The sequence below is a fragment of the Alligator mississippiensis genome, chromosome 4 (assembly GCF_030867095.1).
Source record: "Alligator mississippiensis isolate rAllMis1 chromosome 4, rAllMis1, whole genome shotgun sequence".
Classification (NCBI taxonomy): Eukaryota; Metazoa; Chordata; order Crocodylia; family Alligatoridae; genus Alligator; species Alligator mississippiensis.
In genome coordinates this window covers 181,850,236-181,872,414 of record NC_081827.1, presented here as the reverse complement: position 1 = coordinate 181,872,414, position 22,179 = coordinate 181,850,236, and the positions used below count along the sequence as shown (strand labels likewise).

The window sequence follows — 22,179 nt, the reverse complement described above, 5'->3', positions numbered from 1 at the left end:
TCATGTATCAGCATCCCTGCACTTCAAAATGGGGACCGGGGTGCTTTAACTAAACCTTGTCAAACGAGCTTTGGTTAAAGCACCCACCCTGCCATTTTGACGTGCAGGGATGCTGATACACGAGATGCTGAGGGTGATTTAATTAGAGTGGCTCTCAGAGCTGCCGCCCTGCCCCCAGAGCACATGTAAAAACACCCTCAGCTACCAGATACAAGTTTAATATTGGTGATTGTGACAGGGGGTCATCTCAGGGGCCTTTCAAAATGCCAAACAACCCACCTGTCTAGGGCAGTCCACCCACCTGACTCGCCTGCCATGCCTTTGATGTCATTGATAAGTTGTTTCTAAGGCAGGAGGCTGCCCATTTAATCCCCGATTCCAAAGGTGTAATACACCTCTCCATTACCGTGTCCAATGCCTCACAGATGGCATCCAAATTACTCCCAACTCCCCGGCCCAATTGCTGGGCTGCACTCAGCCTCTGGCCCAAATTTGGCCTCAGGTATCTGGAGACTTACTTGGGCCACATGCCCCCTCACTGGGGCCTCACACTATCCCCTTGCTGGGGTAAGTACTTTGCCCCCTCACTGAGGCTCACTCTATCAAACTAATTGCTCTATCAAACTATGTGCAGTCCTTCAGGCACCTCTCACAGACTCTACTCTATGCAGCTGCTGCGCAGCCCTTCAGGCCCACTTGCGCGGACCCTACTCTATGCCTTCTATGCGCAGCCCTTCAGGTCCCCATAGGGGTCCTACTCTATGCAGCCTACTGCTCAGCTGTTCCCTCACATTTCTGTGCTGGGACCACCACACTGCCCCCTCCCTGGGGCTTTCTGGGCCTTATGCCTGTGGGGCCTCAGAAGTCTGTCTATGTGCCTGGACCCCGCATGTCCCCTCTACGGGGCTACCCACTAGGTTGTGGGGGCTGTGGTTATACAGCACCCCATACTCACCTTTCACTAGGGAGGCACTAGTGTGGCATTTCCTGGGGACCACCCCAGCACAGGTACCCCCACCACACCCTCCTTCCCAGCAGGTTGTAGTTTTAGGTCATGCCCCAGAACCAGGAACCTCCTCCATCCCCATAGGTCCTGCCCTGCCCTCCAGGTGTTCTGGGAGCAGCAGCTCCGGCTGGGCAATGTTACCCCTCTGGCTCCCTCCAGCAACTGCCAGCTCAGCCCTGAGGGCCTGGATTTATATTGAGGCTGCTCAGCCCCATCCTCCAATCCAGAAGTCCTCCCACAGTCATGTGACAGCCTCATTAGGCCGCACCACACCTGTCAGCTGCTCCTTGGCCTGCTTAAGGCTCTTCAAGTGGCAGGCACCAAAGGTGCCCAGCCATAGTGATATACATACATTTTCCCTTCTTCCCCAACAGATTGTTGCCTACAAATATCAGAAGGCCAATGTCTATTAATATTACTTTTTTTTAAAGAATAAATGTCTGCGTAAAGTAATATTTAAAACACCCATATGAAAAAGGAACAATTACATATCAATATGATCTATAGCAGGATATGATTTATGCCACAGAAATATCAATGTTAAATTAAAATATGGCCTCATTTCAATTTAAAATGAGAAAGCAGACAATTTCCATAGTAGATCAAATCAGCAGAAAAAGGTTTACATGTTTTGAATGTACACAGGCACCACCCCACTACATCAGAAAACATTGTATGTCACTCTTGATCAGTTTTTCTAAGGTTTTTAATTTAAAGTTGTCTTTTAATGTCTTGTCTAAATATCAGGAGCAATCATGCAGTCCTGTTAACAGCAATTCCTGCAGAGCAAAGAGTAGATTTGTGGTAGAAACAAAATGATTACACTGTCTCTGCACCACAAATTTACAGTGGCAGGCCAGAGAGAAAACTACCGGGCCATCAAGCCTGCTGCGTCCAGCCTGCATCCATTAATTCCAGCACAAAAAGTGCACTCTCCAGCCTTCTCTAGGCAGCATTTAATTGGCCCTTTGATATTTAAGAGAGATTCCCAGATGATAATCAGATTATTAAAGCAATGGGGGCTCTCTGGGAAACTACATGAGTTTTATGATTTTGTTTTCGGGTAAATCTTTAAAGCGTACCAAGCCTCCAACAAAATTCAAATTCATTTTCATTGTCCAATTTAAATTCCCCATGTGTTTTTTGTTAAATATACACAGTACATCAAAGCAATTTTTTAATATGTATTCATCCATACTCTGTCACTCACAGCAAGCCTTGGCAGAAATATTTGTTAGTCTACAGAGCCAAGATTATCTGCAATTGGGGATGTATTATGGGCACGCACTTGAAATTGCTAAAAAATTCAAAAGGGAAAATAGAGCAAATGAAACTACATATCTAGTAAGCAGTGTCATGCAGCTGTTATGCACTAACCTACAACAGTGAAAGGAACATGAGTATTTCAAAAGGGGACTTTTTGCAAAAGTAGTACACTTCAAAAATTATTTTCCTTAGCTGGTTGTAAGAAATGATGCACATATGAGAACAAAAAGAGCTGACTCTACAAGGTGGGAGGAGCGAATTTTTTCCATTTCAGCATTAGAATCAAAGTTGGAATGCTCTCTGTTAATTCCAAAACAGCTTGTGGGCAAGTGCAGTTTAGCTGTAAGTTGATTTTTCTCCTCTTATGCCATATACAGATTCTAGGTCAGGGGTAGGAAACCCCCGGCATATGTACTACAGCGTGGCACACAAAAGCATTTTGCCTGGCACATGCACCTCGGGGAAGGGGCCAGGGCTACGCTGCCACAACAAGGATTGGGCCCCTGTCATCCGCGTCTGGCACGCCAACATCTTACAAGTCAAGGCTGCAGGTGTTTTTGGCACTCTGCCCAAAAACATTGCCAACTTCTATTCCAGGTTTTACATGTGTGAGTGAACTCTGCCTACCAGTTCCATTATCTTCTTCCTACTTAAAACTAGGATCCCAGAAAGCAGTTACACCTTACCTACTCACACAGAGGCCTGTCTTAGATAGAGGTGAAGAGGAAAGGTTAACAACACTTTTTTTCCTGAAACCTTTGCATAAGAACAACAAACAATATAGCAGAGGTTGTCAACTGAGGGTACAGGGAGTTTGCATGCAGCAGCCGGGGGGTACACTTATTAAAAACAGTTGAAAACCCCTGCAATATAGCAATGAGCAGCAAAGAAAATAAGCCAATGCCATATAGTTAGCAAGCAGATGGTTTATTTGTGAAACTGCTCTGTGCTGAAGAAACCTTACTACTTTCAGTTAGACTGGAGTTAGATAAAAGGGAAGGTCTGGTTGACTAGCAGAAAAATAATAAGAACATTTCTCCAGATCTAGTTAGAGGTAAACATTCAGATCCAGATCTAGCCAATTAAATTGGTTTTGTGGAAACTTAAAAGGCTAGCTGAGGAATCCCTTGTGAAGGACAGCTGAAACTATGCCATGTCATCTTGTACCTTCTGGCATGAGATGTGCAGCCCAGGAACAAGGTACACATTAGAGCAGGGGCTGGCAACCTTTATAAACCACAAGCCAGAAGAACCTACCCGCAGTCCAGCGTGGGCAGGGTGGCTATGGCAGTGTGATAGCAGTGAGTCGGGGGTTGCCTTTTGCAGGGGCCAGGTGCTGCCACTACTTCTCCCCAGCTCCTCCCTCAACCTCCCCAATTGGGATGCAACTGCAATTTCCAGGCAGTGGGGAACAGTACTGACACTGCTTCTGTCTGCTCCCCCTAGAAGCTACCCAGCCCCAGCTCAGCTCCCCAGGGGCTAGAAGCTGCACCAGCACTGCAGCCAGAAACCAGGGGAATGGAGAGGAGGGGTGGTGATGTGGGCACCCAGATGCCCATCCCTAGCACAGCTCTTCACTGCCCACCCCAGCACAGGCACAGGCAGAGACAAAGCCCTCCAGCTCTGCATGTCCTCCAGCAATCACTACTGGATGCAGTCATCATTTCCCTCTTACTCTTCCCATCCATATGAAAAGGGATAACTGATGAGAAGGGATGGAAAAAGGGATGATAGATGAAACCTGGGTCTCAACACTGCAGAGAATTCAAATATGGCTAAAAGGGATAAATCAAGAGACTTTAAAAAGCATGCAGAAAAACTAGTAAAACCAAATTACTGTAACAAACAATCTGCTCAAAGAAATTGGCTGAAAGGAATTACACCACTGAAATTTTAAAAGGGAAAATGGGGAAAAAAAGATGCAAGAATGACTTCCCACTTAAATGAAACACTGCTACAGAAATTTTATGACTATAAACATGATGAAATGCCTTTTTAAAAAGGTATGTGTTTCAGAGCAGCTAGCAGATTCAGCAAGGTGTTTGCTGTATGCTGTGGCAATATTGCACAGATCCTCAAAATAACTTCAAACCAGACATGCAGAGACAGAGCTCTGGAGAATATTAACCATATGAAAGAGTCTAAATCCATCACAGAGTTTGGAACCTGTCTTGTTTGCCAGCATTTCTGGACCAAAGAGAATAACCACTCTCCTTCCCCCAACTGCTGTGTTCACAGCTAAAAATTGTCTATAAATAACACATTTTGAACAACGTTGATCAAAGAACACTTAAACACGCAAAGACTTCACTGCAAAGCACAGAATCTTTTGTCAATATCCAAGCCTTTTCATTTACTGACCATTTATAGTAAGAACTGTGGCAGCGCCTGCCATCGCTGCTACTTGTTAAGGTTTATTTGCTGCACCATTAGAAGCCACAATTTGCAGAGGTTTACAGCTAAGATCAGTTAACATCCATAAAAATTGATGTTAAAGAAAAGTCTCTCTCTTTCTAAAGCACTGATGTTAAAGAAAAATCACTCTTTTTAAAGAAAAATCCAAAAATTGAAAATGGGTTTAAAATATTGTTCTGCTTAATTTTGAGACATTTTGGGGTATTTGCTGTTCTGGCTAAAAAAAATGTAAATTATAGCACAAAGATATGTTTTTCTTTATTTGAAGCATATGTATTTTAAAACTCAAAATATCTGCATTTCCTTACCAAGGTAAAATTACTGATGAAATCAATGGCCATTTTAGCCTGTGCATGGAGTACTGAATTGATAAAAGTACCTACACTTTGCTAAACTGAAGTAAAATATTTATTTATTAGATTTATATGCCTCCTTTCTCCATGTAGATTCAGGGTATCTTATAGTAAGAGACAGAATTACACATAAAAACAAGTAGAATCAAATCTGAAACAAAAGCTTCATAAACAGTATCCCAGCTAGCTTTACTTGCTGAACGCCTGCCCAAATAGAAAGCGCTTGCAAAAACATGTCCAGGCTCAGGCTCTGGCAGGCCTCAAGGGGTAAAGAGGTCCAAAGCAGACAACTGACTGCTGAGAAAGACCTCCCACATATTTTTGCCAGGTAGACTGATGGCTCTAGTAGGAGTTTGCTCTCGGCTGATCTTAAGGATCACAACGGGATTCTGGTGCAGTCAAGCTGGATGCGGCTCGTGGCACATCCCCACTAGAAGGTGGACTGCTGTGTTCTGCACTGGTTGCAGCTTCCTTACGATCACTTTAGACAAAAACCATGCTCTTGGCCTGTAAGGCAGAACTGCCTGGGGTTGGGGAGTATGGGAGCCATAGCATTTGGGTTCTGCTTCCAGTTTTGAGCATTGTAGGGATACAGTTTTCTTGCGATTAAGTCATGAGGGCACAGGGCTGCTTAGTCTCCTTGGGCCTGCAGATCTTCAGACTGGCTATGGAGAAAATCAAAACCATTTGGGGAAATCCCTATGGGATTGGCTTACTTTCTAATGATGACGGAGGGAGGTGCTGGAATCTCTGTTTTTGGGAGCTTGGAAATGCCAGTCAGAGAAGCAGTGGTCTGGGATGGCTCAGACACAGAGGCCCTTGCTGCAAGTGGAGGGTAGAACTAGATGACTTTCTGAGATGCCCTCAAGCCCCATTTTTCTGCAATTCCAAGACTTTGCCCAATCCCTCACCTCCTGGACAAAGGGCAGCCAGTCACAGTAGCTACACAAGCCCTGCTAGAGTGCCCTGGGCCCTTTGCTGGTCACAAAATTGAAAAATCAGTTATCTGTACAACTAATACCAAGATGCACCTTTCTGCAGATAATCACAATCTTCCCAATACAGTTTAATCAAATGGAAGTTAAAAGCCTTCTCCAGTGGCATAACCAGAATGCTAAAACATCTCTGGCACCAGCATAAGAGTACACAGAATCGTAAGAGAAGAACAGCTGGAAGGGACCTCCAGAGGTCATATAGTTCAACTCCCTGCCTCAGGAGGATCATCCCTATCCAGACCATCCTATGCAATCCATAATCTAAAGTCTATGTAAGACTACCATGAACCCTGACAGACCTAACACCCTAAACTGCCACTGGTAAAGCAAGGGCAACAGCAGGCAATGTCCTGATTCTATGAAATATAAATAGGATGCTCAAGAGATCCATACCCTCTGCTAGAGAGGAATGCAAAATCCCTCAGTTCCTACTAATCTGACCATGGACCAAAATTCCTTCCTGACCCCAAATATGGTGATCAGTCTGACCTCCTTTAGGTTCTCTATATAGATAAGTGACCAAAAGGCAAACCACTCATTCTTTCCCATCTACAGGTAACTTTTAGAGATGGCTTGGGGTGGCATTACAAATGTTCTTCGTTTCAGCTGCTTAAGGTACTCAACTTTTAAAAATCAGAAAAATCCTTAAAAACATCTTCATATAATTAGCTTAAATGAGTTCACAAACAAGGAACCTGATGGTGAAAAATGTTTTCTCTAGTTTGGAACCTGATAAAAAAAGAAATATTGCACAAAACAGAAAGCTTCAACAGATAGCGTTGTCTATTAAAGCTGTCAAACACCTCCATTAAAATTAAAAAAAAAAGAAAAGAAACCAGAAAGGAGACCTGGATCTTGAAAAATGGAAACAGCTTAAGATAGGAAAGGGAAAAAAATAGCAGAGGAAGGAAAATAGAAAATGCTGTTGCCATAGCAGCTGTCTTTTATACAGTCACAGACAAGGCAGAAAGGAGATACCCTAAGAGTATATGGCCTCTGTAATTTTGGAAAGATAAGTCTGAAGTAGAAGACCAATTTACAGCTTAATTACACTGCAGAAAGCTGCAGTGCTTTAAAATACATGGCTACATCTAGTTTGGGAGGGAACTTTTATAAACATACATAACTCAGTATTTGCTCGGAAATACCACCACCCTTCCCCCCAACACACACAGATCTACAGTCTGAGACCAAAGGCCAAAATATTTATTACTCCACTGTAGAATTATTACCAGGTTAAACCTCAACCTATTATTTCTAACACAATCATTCCCCATTGCTCATCCTGATTCTAGTACCCCAGCAGCTAAAACATTTTCTTTTTAGAACTGCTATATGTAATTTAAATGGACAATTAGTGTGGAAATCCTGAAAACACTACGCTTCTGAAAAGGAAGACTGTATGTCTACTGTGTGTCTATTACCATTCAAGATACAGTATCTATCCCCTTGCAATGAGAGCAGCACTTCACACCCAATTCAGGCTCATTTATATCCGATATGAGAGAGCAGAGGACACTTCCTTGTCAGCTAGTTTTCCTAATAACCAATATTTACAACTCACTCATTACATAAACATTTCTCTTTAGATTTTGAGGGGTGTTTTGACCGATATTAACAGCCCATACAGGCCACATTTGTACCATGTGTTCTTAGATCCCAATGTTCACATATATGAATAAGAGTATAGAAAATAATAAATAGGACAAAGTAGACCAAGAGTGTTATAAGTAGGGATCCGAGTTTTCAGTTTGCTGCAAAAAATTGCGGATTTTCTTATTTAAATGAGACAAACTCAGGAAACGGCAGGTTTCCCCTTGCAGGCTAGCAGAGTTCCAGCCTGCAAGGGGCTGTTTGGGGCTGGGGGGAGTGGGAAGCAGGGGGAATTGCATGCAAGTGCATGTGTACACATGCACGTGGCACCCATGCAGTGGTGGAGAGCATCTCCCTGCAGGTAAGTCTATGGGGTGGAGGATGAGGGGCACAGAAGATGTATTAGGAGGATGGTGGGGAGGGACAAAGGCCACGTGTGGGGGGGGGCAGTAAGGCACAGGCGATGCACAGAGGGGCAGGGGGAGGGCAAGTGCCCCCCCCGAGATATCTGGGCACACAGCAAAGCATTGGGCTGCAGCCTGTCCAGGCTAGCTGCAGGCTGGAGATGGCTCCGCAGCTCAGAGGGTGGGCAGGAGCACTGCACAACGTGAGGCATGGCAGCAGCACACAGTTGTGCCCCCCACTGCTGCCGGGCAGGCAGGGGGCACCTCACCTTGGCAGTCATGGTAGAGCAGCTTTCCCCCCCATGCTGGGTCCCACCTGCAGGGCTGTGGAGGTGGCTCCTCCAGAGCTGGTCCGACCCAGCTGCAGCCCTGCATCTCGCTGTGGGCACAGAAACCTGGGGGGGGGCGGCATGTGCCCCCCATGCCCCCGACATGTCACCTGTCCGTCCCCCCCCCAACACCACTGTGCCCACACCCTCTCTACCCCACATACCCATCCTCTTCCTTATACTCTGGGGGGCTGGGGCCTGAGGGCAGGGGGGGCAGTGGGTCAGGAGTAAGAGGCACCAGCAGGGCTCTGAGCACTATGGGCTCACAGTGAGGGGTACTGGCAGGGCTGGGGAGCTGTGGGTGGGGAGTGAGGATACTGACTGGGCCCGGGGGCAGTGGGTCAGGAGTGAGGGGCACCGGCAGGGCTGGGGGAGGCTGTGGCTTGGGAGCAAGAGGCAACAGCATGAGTAGGGGCAGGGGCCCAGCATATCAGGGCTATTCAGCACCACAAAGCAGTGTGGGGGATGGAAGACAGCTGCAGCTGGACCTGCATCCTGGTAAGCAAAGGGGGCAGGGAAGGTATGATTTTCTATGATAAAAACCCCCAAATATATAGGTATTTAGAATTTATTTTATTATGACTGAGGCACTGTTAGGCTTCCAAGCTGCTTATTTTTTTTTATATATCAGTTGAACGCAATGTTTTATTGATATAGTTACAATTTTAAAGCAACTTGGAAATATATATCAGTTGGACATGGAGTGAGTGAGTGAGTATAGATAGATAGATGGAGGTGCACCAATACATCGGTCCCATATTGGATAAGCACTGATATGAGGAAAACTGACAGCACCGGCAACCAGCTTTTTTTTGGCTGATGTGGCCGATAATGTCGCCAATAAATGCCTTGTGCATGTGTGTGGGTGCAGTGCAGCGCACACGTGGTGGGGAGCACAAACCAGCAGTGTGGAGAGCAGCTGGGTTCAGCTGGTAAATTTGATGTGGTGGAACGGGGGGGGGGGGAGGAGAGCACAGATTGAGGCCCCTGCAGTGAGGGAAGAAGTGGAAGGGGGAGTGGGGTTGGGGAAGGGGCTGCCCAGCCAGGGCAGATCAGGGCACAGGACAAAGCTGCAAGCAGCTCGTTCGGGGGGCGCGGGGAGGGGTGGCAACTCCCACTGATATACACACCCCGGGAGGGCATGGGGGGGGGGTTGCCCCTGGATCTGTGTGCGGGGTGAGGGCGGGCTGCCACTGCAGGCTGGGGCTCTGCCAAGCTCTTCCCAAGCACCACTGCCACCTGCCCCAGCCCCCCTGCTGGGGAGAGCCCAGCATCACCCTGCCCCTGCCTGCAGCAGCAGCCTGCCCTGGTCCCATGCACAGATAAAAACTGATACAAGAAAATGCATTAAAAAGTAACACAGACCATAGAACTAGGGACCTACCAAATTTGGGGTGGCTGCCTGCCAATTTCATGGGCAGACTGCAGAGCCCAGCTGCCATTCTGTGGCAGAAAGCAGCCCCCTTCCCCCCACCCCCCCTGCAATGCCCCTGATTGGTTGAGGGGCCTTGGTGGCCCCATAGCTAATTGGCTACAAGAGATGCCTGTCATGTGACACCACCCCTTGCCACCAATTGCTGCAGAGGGGCAGGGCCACATGACAGACAGCCCCTTCAGCCAATCACCAGCAAGAGGCATGGGCAACAGCCATCTTGCCAGCAGCCCCTTGAGGGGGCAGACCCACTCTCCCTTCTCTGCCCTAGTGGGCTGTTGCAGTGCCCTGGGGACTTCTGGCTCCTTCTGGGGAACCAGCATTTTATTTTCAATAAGTTTCTCTCCCCCGCATGGATTTTGCAGGCAATGCCAGATTTTGCAAAAATCAACAAAACCATGATTTTGGTAGGTCCCTACATGGAGATCATAAGACAGAACCTTCTTCGAGTTCCTTCAAAGAATGTGGCATAAACTCCCTAAAAATCTAGAAGCCATTACAAACTTCAGTACAGGCTGTTTTTTTGACCTTGCCTTCTGTAACAAATTCATAACAACTTCTATACTTAAAAAGCCTTATCAAAACAAATGATACTCTTGGCCCATGGGGAAGGATGAGAACAAGACAAAACAGATATTAGTCATAATACTAGATGCAGTAGTTCATAAAAATCGCAGAAAAGTAGGGGTGGAAGAGACGTCCATAGGTCAATCTAGTCCAACCCTCTTCCTGTGGCAGTATCATCCCTATTCAAGCCATACAATACAAATCCATTATTTAACTTCTTAGCAAACTACGGAGTCAACCCTAACACAACACCAGACAAAACACCCTAACCTGTCACAAGTAAAGCAGGGGGACCACGGTGGCTAATGTCCTGCTGCTGTAAAAGTTAATATATGTTAAAAGGATCCCAAGAAAAGGACCATGTCTCCCACAGGTCCATATTAGTCTGTTCATGGGATAAAATTTCTTTCTGACCCAAAAGATGGCAATCGCTGTCTAGTTTCTCTAGTCAGGAATCTACATGGTTTATGTCCCCCCAGGCATACTGCAGTCAAAATCCCCAGTCTTGGCTGCAGCCAATACCCTACGCCTCTGAGGAAGGCTTAAAAACCTCCCGACATGGGGGGGGGGGGGGGGGGGTGTGGCTTCCTATGGCAGCATCCAAATCATTAATAAACATGTTGAACAGCAGTGGGCACAAGACAGACACCTGTGGGCCTCCATTCAACACCACCTGCCATTCTGAGATCTCCTATGCCAGTTCCTTTAGTACCCGGAGATGAAGTTCATTAGGCCCTGTTGACTTGAATTTAATCAGATCCATCAAAAGCTCTCTGTTCTTTTGCTATCTCATTCCTGAGATTGTCCTCCAAATAATCCTTATGAGGTGTCTGGCTGCAGCTTAATTTTTGTGTGTGAAGACTGAGGCAAAGTACCTGTTGAGTAGTTCCACCTTCTTACCTTATGTTAAGAGGTCTCCCTGGCTAGTTAACAGTTGACCCATAGCCTCCATGGTCTCCTTTTTCTGGCCAAAATGCTCATAGAATCTCTGCTTGTTGTCTTTTACATCCCTCGCCAAATGCAGCTCATTCTTTATCTTTGCCTTTCTGATTCTGTCCCTGCAGCTTCTTGCTATTTCCTGGCAAGCTTCATTAGTAACCTGCCCATTTTTCCATTGCCTGTGTGCTTTCATTTTGCATTTAAGGCATCCTAGAAGCCCTTTGTGCCACCATACTGATCTCTTGCCATTCTTATTCCGCTTCCATTGTGCCCGGACAGCTTCTTCCTAAGCTTCCAATACTGTGCCCTTTAGATGCTCCAGGCCCTCCTGGGTGCCTTTATCCTTCAGTCTGTGTTCCCACTGCACCATACCCATTAACTCCTTGAGTTGGCTGATATCTGCCCTTTTGAAATCTAGAGTCCTAATTTCACTGACCTCATGCTTTTCCTGTCTCGAAATCTGAAATTCTATTATATCATGATCACTTCCTCCCAAGATACCCATTACCAACACATATGCCAGCAGTTCTTCCCTGTTCGTCAGGACAAGATCCAAGACATATTATCCCCTACTTGTATTCTCCACTTTCTGGAACAGAAAGTTGCCCTCCACACAAGTTAGGAACCGGCTTGACATTTTATGTTTGGCTGCAACGTTCTTCCAGCAGATATACAGAAAATTAAAGTCTCCCGTCAATACCCTCCATTAGCTTTTGGGTATATTTGTCACCTCCTCAAAGAGTGTCTCATCCATCTCCTCTTCCTCATCTGGTGACCTGTAATAAATTCCCACCACTATATCAGTGATTCATCTTTCACCTTCACCCAAATGCTTTCTGCTCTGCTGTCTTCTTCCTCCCGAACCAGGGAACAAGTATATGTATTTTTGACATACAAGGCAACACCACCACTTTTTCTCCTAATGTTGACCTTCCGAAACAAAGTATAACTCTCAATGTAGACATTCCAGTCATAAGATACTCTTTCTAGTTCTGGTCAGATAGATCCCATCTCTTGAGAGCAGTCTTCCTCCTCAGAACTTCCACCCGGTGTCAAGGAGTCCGAAGCCGTCGTGTCAATACCACCATTTCAGCCATGTGTTTATTTCTAGGAAACAATGGTCCCTGCCTGGGCCCCTGCCTTCCATGGGGAAGATCAATGAAAACACTATTTGTGCTCCAAACTCCTTAACCTTCCTGCCCAGCGCCTCATAGTTGCTTCTGATCTGCTCAGTATCATTCCTGGCAGTACTGGTATTGCCTACATGAATAAGCAGAAAAGGGTAGTGGTATGAAGGGCAGATGAGCTTTGGCAGTCTCTGCAACATCCTGAATTCAGGCTCCAGGCAGATAGCACACCTCCCAGGATACCCAATCCAGATCACAAATTGGTGCCTCTGTACCCTGCAGAGCAGAGTCACTAGTTCTTAACCAATGGTCTATGATCCACTGACAAGCCAGAGATGTTGTGGGTAGGCTACAACAGCAAATAGAGAGGAGAGGGGTTACCTAGCACTGTCTCTGGAACAGGGCAAGTGTAACTACCTTAGTGTGGCATTGTCAAGCACCCTGGGAACAGCACCATGTTAATATGATTGCTCTACCTGTGACTGAAGAGACAGCATGAAAAGACTTGCACTGATGTAGCACTGCAACCACTTTTGTTTGCAAAGTATGAATTATTTTGCAATTGTTAAGGTTGGCTGTGAGACTCAATAACAAGAATATCCAGAGTTCTGACAGTTAATGCTTAAAAAGAAAAAAAACTGGAAGAGGTATTGGATTTCATGATTCAGGATTTTTGCCAAACTCTGCACTCAGGCCAGACTTTTATGAGGGAGATGAATTATCACATATCTTTCTGTTGCAGCATTCTTTGGGCCCTCTTCTCAAACAGTTGGTGCTGGCCATCTGAGGAGTTAGAAGAAACTGGAATAGGTGAACCACAGGTGTGATCCAGCACAGCAGCACTTCTGTTTTTTTTTTTTCGGCTTATGGAGGATTGTAAAGGGAAGTTTTGCTTCCCTGCATTGTAATGGTACTACATTCACATTCTAGAAAATAAAATAAAGAGTACTAGGCTGTATACGTATTCATTCAAAGCTGTTCTTCCAGAGAAGTTCCAAGTGAACTTAAACTAAGAAGGATTCTGCACCCTTCAGTGTCCTGAATGAACATTCAGTGAGCTGACTGGTGCTTCAGTGCAAGCCATAGGCTCTAGTATGGCTTGTGGTGATCACTCCCCCCCCCCCCCCCCCCCCACTTACTTTTATTCATCAAGTTCTCATTTGACAGTAACATCAAAGATATTTTAAACACTCAATGAATAAGGTTCCTTTCATCAGCAGTGGGGGAACAGGAGGCAGGGGACTCTCCCAAATCATCCAGCTCTCTTTGTGGAGGTGAAACAGCAACTTGTGTCAGATGTACATTCAAGCCACAATCTACTTAACTTTGAGAACAAAGGATGTGCATTGGAAAAAGGGGGTGGGGGAAGAATAGTGAGAACAGAAATTCTAGCAGGATGCAGCTGAACTCTCTAACTCAGTTTGGGAGCGTTTAGTAGTGTTATTTAAGTACACTATCTATTTAATGGAACCATTTGGTTTGTTTCCCTCTGTGTACACACCTGACTAAGTAGTCAAGCTTCCCAGGAAGCATACAGAATTTGAAGCTTTGCCCACTAAGTGTTGTGTATAGTTGGAAAAAGGATATAAAATTTAACTTGCTTATCTTAGTGATCTATAGGACTTTACTCTGAAGTTACTTTTGGGGGGGGGGGGGGGTGATAAGGTAATTGGGTATGAAAGCCTGAGTAAAGATGCTGAATCCCATTAGATTGTTGCAATATACAGAAAAGAAAGATGCAACAGAGTCTTCCCTCAGAAGCAGAGTAAATATTTACAGGGGAAATCTAAAACATAAAGAGAGAGAGAGAGAGGAAGGAAGAAAGCAAGTTTCAATAAGTCTTAAAAAAATCTAATGCTTCATTATTAGAAGAAAGAGATGTGTCTTAAACCTTTCTCTCAGAAAGGTGTTTTTCACAATTCCTCATGACTAATGAGTACTTTAAATAAAGAATTATTTCTGTTTAACAGCCATTGTTAAACAATACGATTTGTGTGACCTGAGCTGGACAGCCAACAGGTAGTGATCTATTTGGAAAACTGGGGAATTATGACTGGTTCCAATATTGCTGTGCTTTCTCCCTCAGTTGCAAAACCCTTATGGGAGATAGAAGAGGCAAGCCTTTCACACACTCTCTTGCAAATCAGTCTGTTTCCACTAACCTTTTTGTTTTGGACACGTACCTTTAAAGCGCACAGTTCTGTTACAAAACTATAATAAAGTCTCCATTGATTAACTGACGAGGCCCACAGTGCTTACTTGCCCTTTGCTATGTTATTTGCTTATATAGCACAGAGCCTACCCATTTGGTGTACAAATAAGAATCTTCAAGTTTAAAACACTAGGAGTAGGACACAAGAACCAGGGTAGAGTTGGCTCTATCCTTATGCCCGAGAGGGCTTCCCAGGCATGAAGGGCAGTTTACTTTATGCAATTGTGTCCCTTCCACTCTTACCATGCATGATCAATGGCAGCAACTCTACACTACTCTGGCAAAGAGGGATTTTTTTTTCCAGTGACTAGAGAAGGCACCATACAAGAACCCAAAGTTAAGGAGCAAGCTGACTGCCTGCAGAAGTAACACCTCCTGCAGCTCCTATCTAAGAAGCAGCAAAAGATCCGAGATGGAAGAAGGGGAATTCTCTCAGAGACAACAATTTTCAGTTGGAAATGGATGGGGAAAGCAGCAAGGGCTTGGTTGGTCAGCCTACTGATGGGAGCAAAGCAGGGAAGAACTAAAAACAGCCCAGAAGTCCAAGATCAGACTGTCAGCTGGCCAAGACTAGTTTTGAGTGGCTGTGGCTGGCAGAGTGGAAAAGGACTGTTACCATTTCAATTCAGTCTGTAAGAAAAGAAGAAATGAGGAACAAAAAAAAAAAAAACAAGGGCGAAAGGGTGGCCCAAATTCAGCAAAACATTTAAAGCTTTCCCACTGAAGTCAGTAAGAATTTAGCAGGCTTTTAATTGCTTTGCTGAATCACAATCTGTAGTTACAATTAAAGAACAAAAATGGTATCAGTGATACCTGCAAAAAAACTGAGTGAGATTTTTCTGATCATTTTCTAAAGCTGAAGTAAGGCAGCAGTCTAAATCACACACTCTCTCTACTTATACATCTGGAGTGTTTTGGCCCCAAAAGAAACATTCTTTTTCCTGACTGGCATCAGAGTGGAACTGAATGACTTGAGATCCCATCTTCCCTTTCTCAGAGGTTTCTGTGGATGTTCAAGTTCTTCCAAATAGCCTTCCACCGCATCTGGGAACTGGATCACACTTCATTCTGAGAGCCAAATTCCAACTGAAATGGGCCACTCTACGTGTTGCCAAAGCTAAAGATTACTGTGTCAGTAACAGCAGTAAGGGACAAAATGCCTTCATAATTTGTATCCCTAGCTCCCACTATGATGTAGTGAAGCTACTTTTAATTGGAAACTTCGTGGCATCATTAGTTCTGCTCACCACCACAATATGCACTGGAGTATATAAAACTTATTTTAGGGAGAAGTGGCATAATCAGCCTAGACTGATTTTGCACAGATTAAAATACACAAAATACATTACTCTTACATGTATGTTGCTTACATAGGGGAAGATGTCTGTTTTTGACTGAAGAATTCGAAAAAAATCCTTTGAACAATGATGCTTAGTCGGAGTACCAGATTTCAGATTCACATTCTGATACCAAAAAGACACCCAAGGATGTTGAAATCTGATAACAATTTTCCCCCTCAAACTTGATAAGGAGTTTTCAAAGTCAACAGGTGAGAACTCAAAGCATGGCAAGCAGCTTTCTGTTTGTCCAACCCTTTGCCTGAATCCCCATTTACAAGCTGAAATGATGTTTACTAGAAATCTCAGAAAAGGCAGAATTGCACAAACCCAACCCAAAGCATCTCTCTCTGCATACATATCTGATTGTCAAGGGAACAACAGGAGAGGAATATGCAAAGTATTTTGGGAAGTTCTATATTTATTATGTAAATGTTTTCTTTTTAACAGTTTGAAGTCAATTCATGGGTTCAAGATACCCGAATTTTATAGTTGAATGCTACATAACAAGAGTACTGCGTGCAATTCTGGGCGCCACACTTCAAAAAGGATGAGAATAACCTGGAGAGGGTCCAGAGAAGGGCAACTCGTATGGTCAAGGGCCTGCAGACCAAGCCCTACGAGGAGAGACTAGAGAAACTGGACCTTTTCAGTCTCCGAAAGAGAAGGTTGAGAGGCGACCTTGTGGCTGCCTATAAGTTCATCAGGGGGGCACAGAAGGGAATTGGTGAGTATTTATTCACCGAGGCAGCCCCAGGGGTTACAAGAAACAATGGCCACAAGCTAGCAGAGAGCAGATTTAGACTAGACATTAGGAAGAACTTCTTCACAGTTCGAGTGGCCAAAGTCTGGAACAGGCTCCCAAGGGAGGTGGTGCTCTCCCCTACCCTGGGGGTCTTCAAGAGGAGGTTAGATAGACATTTAGCTGGGGTCATCTAGACCCAGCACTCTTTCCTGCTTATGCAGGGGGTCGGACTCGATGATCTACTGAGGTCCCTTCCGACCCTAACATCTATGAATCTATGAAGATGTCATGTGTTCAGCAGGCTTAAACCATAAAGGGTTACGACTACCAGTTTTGCAAGGCACTATGCTGTAGACCTGTAATACAAGGATCAAAGTGCAATTCTGCACAGACCCAGAAGACCTCATGGAAACCATGCTACAAAGCCTGACCCTATATAGCAGGAAACCAATTTTGAGCCACTATCTCCAAAACCAGAAAAATAAGTAACTACTTAAAAACACCGTTTGGAGTCCACAAGGGGTGCCAGTCATAACAGGCTTTCAACTACTGTTTATTTAAAGTAATGACATTTATAAAACTAATGAAGTGGTACATCCCCTCAGACTACTTTACAAAATCAAAAAACTTCTTTGTAAGTATTTTATAATGATTTTATCAAAAAAGAAGAGACGGCCCAAAGGACATTCAATTTTCTATTTGACCTAAAGAATAAATTTTAGATTTCAGAGGACAAAGACCATTAAAAAAGAAGCAACAAACAAACAAAAACAAAGAAACAAACAAAAAACCCTTTAGTCTGCATCTAGAAGCAAAGCACAGAAAGCCAGCTTATGGAACATGTCTCTCTCTTAGACTGGTACTCGACTTTAATGCAAAGCAGCGATGCAAGATTTTATTAATAAAATCTGAAAGTTATGCAAAATAGTGTCCATGATATAATAGTTATTCCTACATAGCTCTAACACAGCCACATACACAATGTTAATGCAGACTACCAATATACATGAGGTTTGGCTCTCTAAGCACATGCATAAGTCTGGATTTTTTTTCTCCATTCTTTTCTTCAAACTTTCCCCATCAATAGATACTTGCCAGAGCGATGTTACTTACCGATTTGTACTCGTGATAGAGTTTATTTAACTCCTGGCCGCTAATTGTGATTTCTGGGATGTAGTTAGGGAGAGCAGTAGCTTCCAACACCAGGTATTTGTTTTCAACACTAAAGGTAGAAAGAGAAGTACTGTTATGTCTCCAACTCTTAGGAAAATAGATCAATCAACTTTGAAATTCAGACACGTATTGGAAAAGAGCAAAATGCCCTAATGTCTACCTGTCCTCTGCATCCAATCACTGCCTGGGTCAAATCAAATTTAGAAAAAGATGTTTTTTCAGTTAAAATATACTTCGGCAGATCTAGGGTTCCCTTGTAGTTACTATATAATATATACGAACCAATTCCCTTTGCACTCTTGCCATACCATTTAAAATGTAACCATTACCCCTTTTAGCCTTTGCTTGCAGATAGAGAGCTACTCACATTCCTGATGCTAAGGTTTCCAGCAATTATACACCTACCACAAGGGAGCTGTAGCTCTATCAAAGCACATTTTTCAATGGTGTAATTCAATAATAGATAAATATAGAACAGATGGAAGCTTTGTTCTTCATTTAATGTCTTGCAAGTCCAGGAATTGATATATTTCATTTTCTGAACAGGGATGTTTTCCTCATCAATATTAGTCGGTTTCCATCCTTACAGAAATTAAGACGTTATTTGAATAATGAATGCATGGCTCCATTCCACAAAGTTTGTACGCAACACTGCAGTTTCACACTGGCTCCTTTTTAAAATTCCAGATTGCTTAGATTATGTAGATTAAATTTTGCCCTGAATTACATGACCATTGTATGCAGATCTGAAGTGCATTTCCTCCAAAGGCATTTAAAGTTATTTAATATATTATTCACTGCTTAAGAAAACTACATTAAGTCTTCCCTCCAATATAGAAAGCTATGTGGCCAAATATACAGTGTTCAAATCTTACTCATTTTTCCAATCATGTCTTGTCTGAAAGGGCTTTTACATGTACCTGGCAACATGGTACAAGTGAGAAAGCAGTCAAACCGAATAAGAACTAGCAAAAGTGTGTTACGGTACGTTGCCAGGCACCAATGTCTGCTTCAGTTATTAGCCATCTCTAAATAACTTAGCTGGCAGGATCTGAGACTACAACAGAGGCAGAGGCAACACACCCTCCATACTGTATTAGTACTTTACTGTTGAATGAGCAGAGGTCAAGGGTTAGAAACTAGCAGAACAGAGAAACCAGGAAGACTAGGGCCAATTACAGGTGAGCATTCCTGTAAAGGATGTTATTCTCAACCACTGCATCTGCCTTATGAATAAGCCTTCCCCCTTCTCTGATGGATGATTGGAAGTTCACCACAGTGCTGTCTAAACCAAAAAGTGTTATGGCTTTAACTACATATCATTAGAATTGTACAACTCCCCCATTGCTGAGGCAACAACACTGATGTACGGTATTCCTTTTACTACATGCAAAGAGGTATAACCTTATAAAGCTGTTGATATATCAGTACAAAAAGTGCAAAGGTACTTTTTATACTGACTGAACTGCATCTGTACTAGAGTTATATCAGTGTAACTTTCCACAAAGAAAATCCACACCCCTAACCAGCATAGTTACATCAATGAAAATACTGTATTTTTACCAGGTCTTAGATATTATTTATTTCTTTAGCTCTGTCTATAGCAGTAACTTGGCAAAATCCTCCAAGTGTAGATATAGTTATCCTAGTATAAAAATGCTTATGTTGTTATAGCTTACTATTTAGCATGCAAAATAAGCTATACTGCTACTGGTAACCTTCACAGTGGTCCCCATGAGGGGTTTTCCCAGCAGAATGATGTTGGCAAATAGAGAAAAATACCTAATAACCAGGGATCTGGAAAAATGTGGTAAAACCTGGATTTTCTCATTTTTAGAAGAAAAACCCACATTTTCTCCTTTAAAGGAGAAAAATGCTGGAAACTGTAGGTTTCCCCTTACAGGCTGCCAGAGTTAAAGCCTGCTAGGGGCTGTGGGAAGTGGGAGAAGGGCAATTAGCAGGGGGCGGCATGTGCATGTGTACACATGCACATGGCTGCCAGGCAGGCTGAGAGCACTCCCACAGGTACGTCTGGTGGGGAGACTAAGGCCCCCATAGTGAGGGAGGGAGGGAGTTGGGCAGGGCTGGGCAAGCTGGGGTGGTATGTGGGAGTTGGGCAGGCTGCTACCCAGCTGGGGCAGTACATGGGGCTTGGGGCTGGAATGTGTGGCCACAGGGCCTGGACAGAGAGTGGGACAGAGCTGCAGGAGGTTCGTCTGGGAGGCCGGGGGGCTGGCTCCCCGCCGCTGCACGCGCTCCCTTGGGGGAAGGTATGGAGGAGACATGCCTCCACATCTGTGCATGGTGTGGGAGCAGGCTACCTACTGCAGGATCAGTTTTCCTGTACTGCTGCCCTCCCCCCGGGGCTTCCGCAGCCCAGTGGGTGGGAGCTGGCGCAGCAGGGCAGAACAGGACGGGGAAGCTCCATGTCACTGCCGCAAACCCTGTGCCACCCTGACAAGGCACCCCTGTGCTCACCCAACAGCTGTAGGGGTGGCAACACAGAGTTGTGCCCCTTGCTGCTGCCAAGCAGGCAGGGGATACCTCACCAGGGAGGGCATGGGGCTCATGGTGACAATGAGCTTTCCCGCCCACCCCTGCTCTGTCCTGCCACATCAGATCCTGTCCGCTGGGCCACAGAGGCCCCAGGAGAGGGCAGCAGGGCAAGGAGCCCTGAGCCTGCAGTAGGCGACCCCCACCCCTCCCCAAACAGGCTCTGCTTTGGCCATGGACCCACATCCTGGTGAGCAAAGGGGGCAGGGGCAGCTCCTATTTTCCATGATAAAACCTCAAAATGAATCACCAAAATGTATAGGTATTTAGAGTTTATTTTATTACAGTGATTGAGGCACTAGTAAGCTTCCAAATAGCTTTAAAAATTGTAAATATGTAAAAAATGTTCTGTTCAACATATCTATAGATATCTACATATCTATAGCTAGGTAGACAGAATTATAATATATCTAAATATAATATACAACCTATTTTTATTGTTTAATATATATACATACATATACTCTGTGTGTGTGTATCTATACACACACACACAGAGTGGTATTTCATTTTAATCACGGAAAATCAAGGATTTGGGGGAGGGGGGGGGTTGTTAATCAGAGAATTTGCCGGGGGGGGGGGGGGGAAGGGATTAAATCAGAGAATTTGCTCTTTTTAAGCAGAGAAAACCAGGATCCCTAACAACTCAACCTAATCATCATTTTTCCATTGGTTAAAAACAAACAAAAAACAAGACTTTAAAATGTAGACCAATCCCCAAAATACATGCATTACTCCAGGGTATAAAAGGTTAGAGGCAATGTGACTTAGAATGCTGTAACTGTGTTTCCATACTTTTCATGTTTTTGGTATTGCTATATTTTAAACTTAAATGGTTTTAAAATATGTCAACATATTAAAACAAATTTTGCATTGTACAGTACTCTCTCTTGCTCTGTTAAGAGATCACACATTTATTAATTCAATCTCTTCCAGTCACAAGATTTAAAAATGCCATGTATGCATTTGAACACAAACCAAACCAAAAAAAATACTGCTTGTCTTCACAAAATTCCCATCCCAAATGTATTGCTTGTATTAATTGTGAGTGTTACTTGTAACAAATAGGACAGAATTGTAGACAGAAACAATGCTTTGAAAATTGATAGTGTCTTTTTTACTTTTATCTGAACATTTCCAGACAGAATCTGGCGTGCTGTGACCTTGTAATTTTAATGTGGCAGGTTAGCTATGATCAGTGTGGTAAGAAACAATGCCCCACAAATGATAGTCCATCAAACCAGCACTGAAACACATTAAACCCACAACAATTTATTTTAAGAGCTTGAGAAACTGCTAGAAAGCACTCTTTAGATGCATTATATATAGACCAACAGTGCCATCTATATGTAGTCTATGGAAAATGCATCAACTACAATTTTGTAATGGAGCAGAATGTCAAAGTTAATGATACAAAAAAAGATGTATGCTAACAATTGGGTTCCTGATTTTCAATGGTGCATTTATGTACAAATATTTATACAGACATGGAAGCAAATCTGCATTGTGTGCAAAGCAGTGTTACCAAACTCTCTTGGAGAGCCCTCAAGCCCCTGAACTGGGCCCCCCTCTTGTTCAGTACTGTATAAACACACAGGGAAACGCAGCCTTAAAAAAACACGTTTAGACCACACCCCTAAAACTGTTAGTACCATCTTTGAAAAATAGAGCTACACCCACTTGCTCTGGCTCTCTGTACGCCCAGACTAGCAATTGGACAGAGTGGACTGCCT

The 22,179-nt window shown here is 44.1% G+C and overlaps 1 protein-coding gene across 1 annotated transcript in view; it reads right to left on the bottom strand.

The window, feature by feature from the left end:
• The window catches only part of NDUFA10 (NADH:ubiquinone oxidoreductase subunit A10), a 55,572-nt gene that overhangs the window by 3,112 nt on the left and 30,281 nt on the right, over window positions 1-22,179 (bottom strand). Inside the window, exon 9 of the mRNA XM_006261673.4 lies at window positions 17,834-17,942. Coding sequence (XP_006261735.2) covers window positions 17,834-17,942 — 109 coding nt within the window. The remainder of the gene's footprint in view (window positions 1-17,833; window positions 17,943-22,179) is intronic.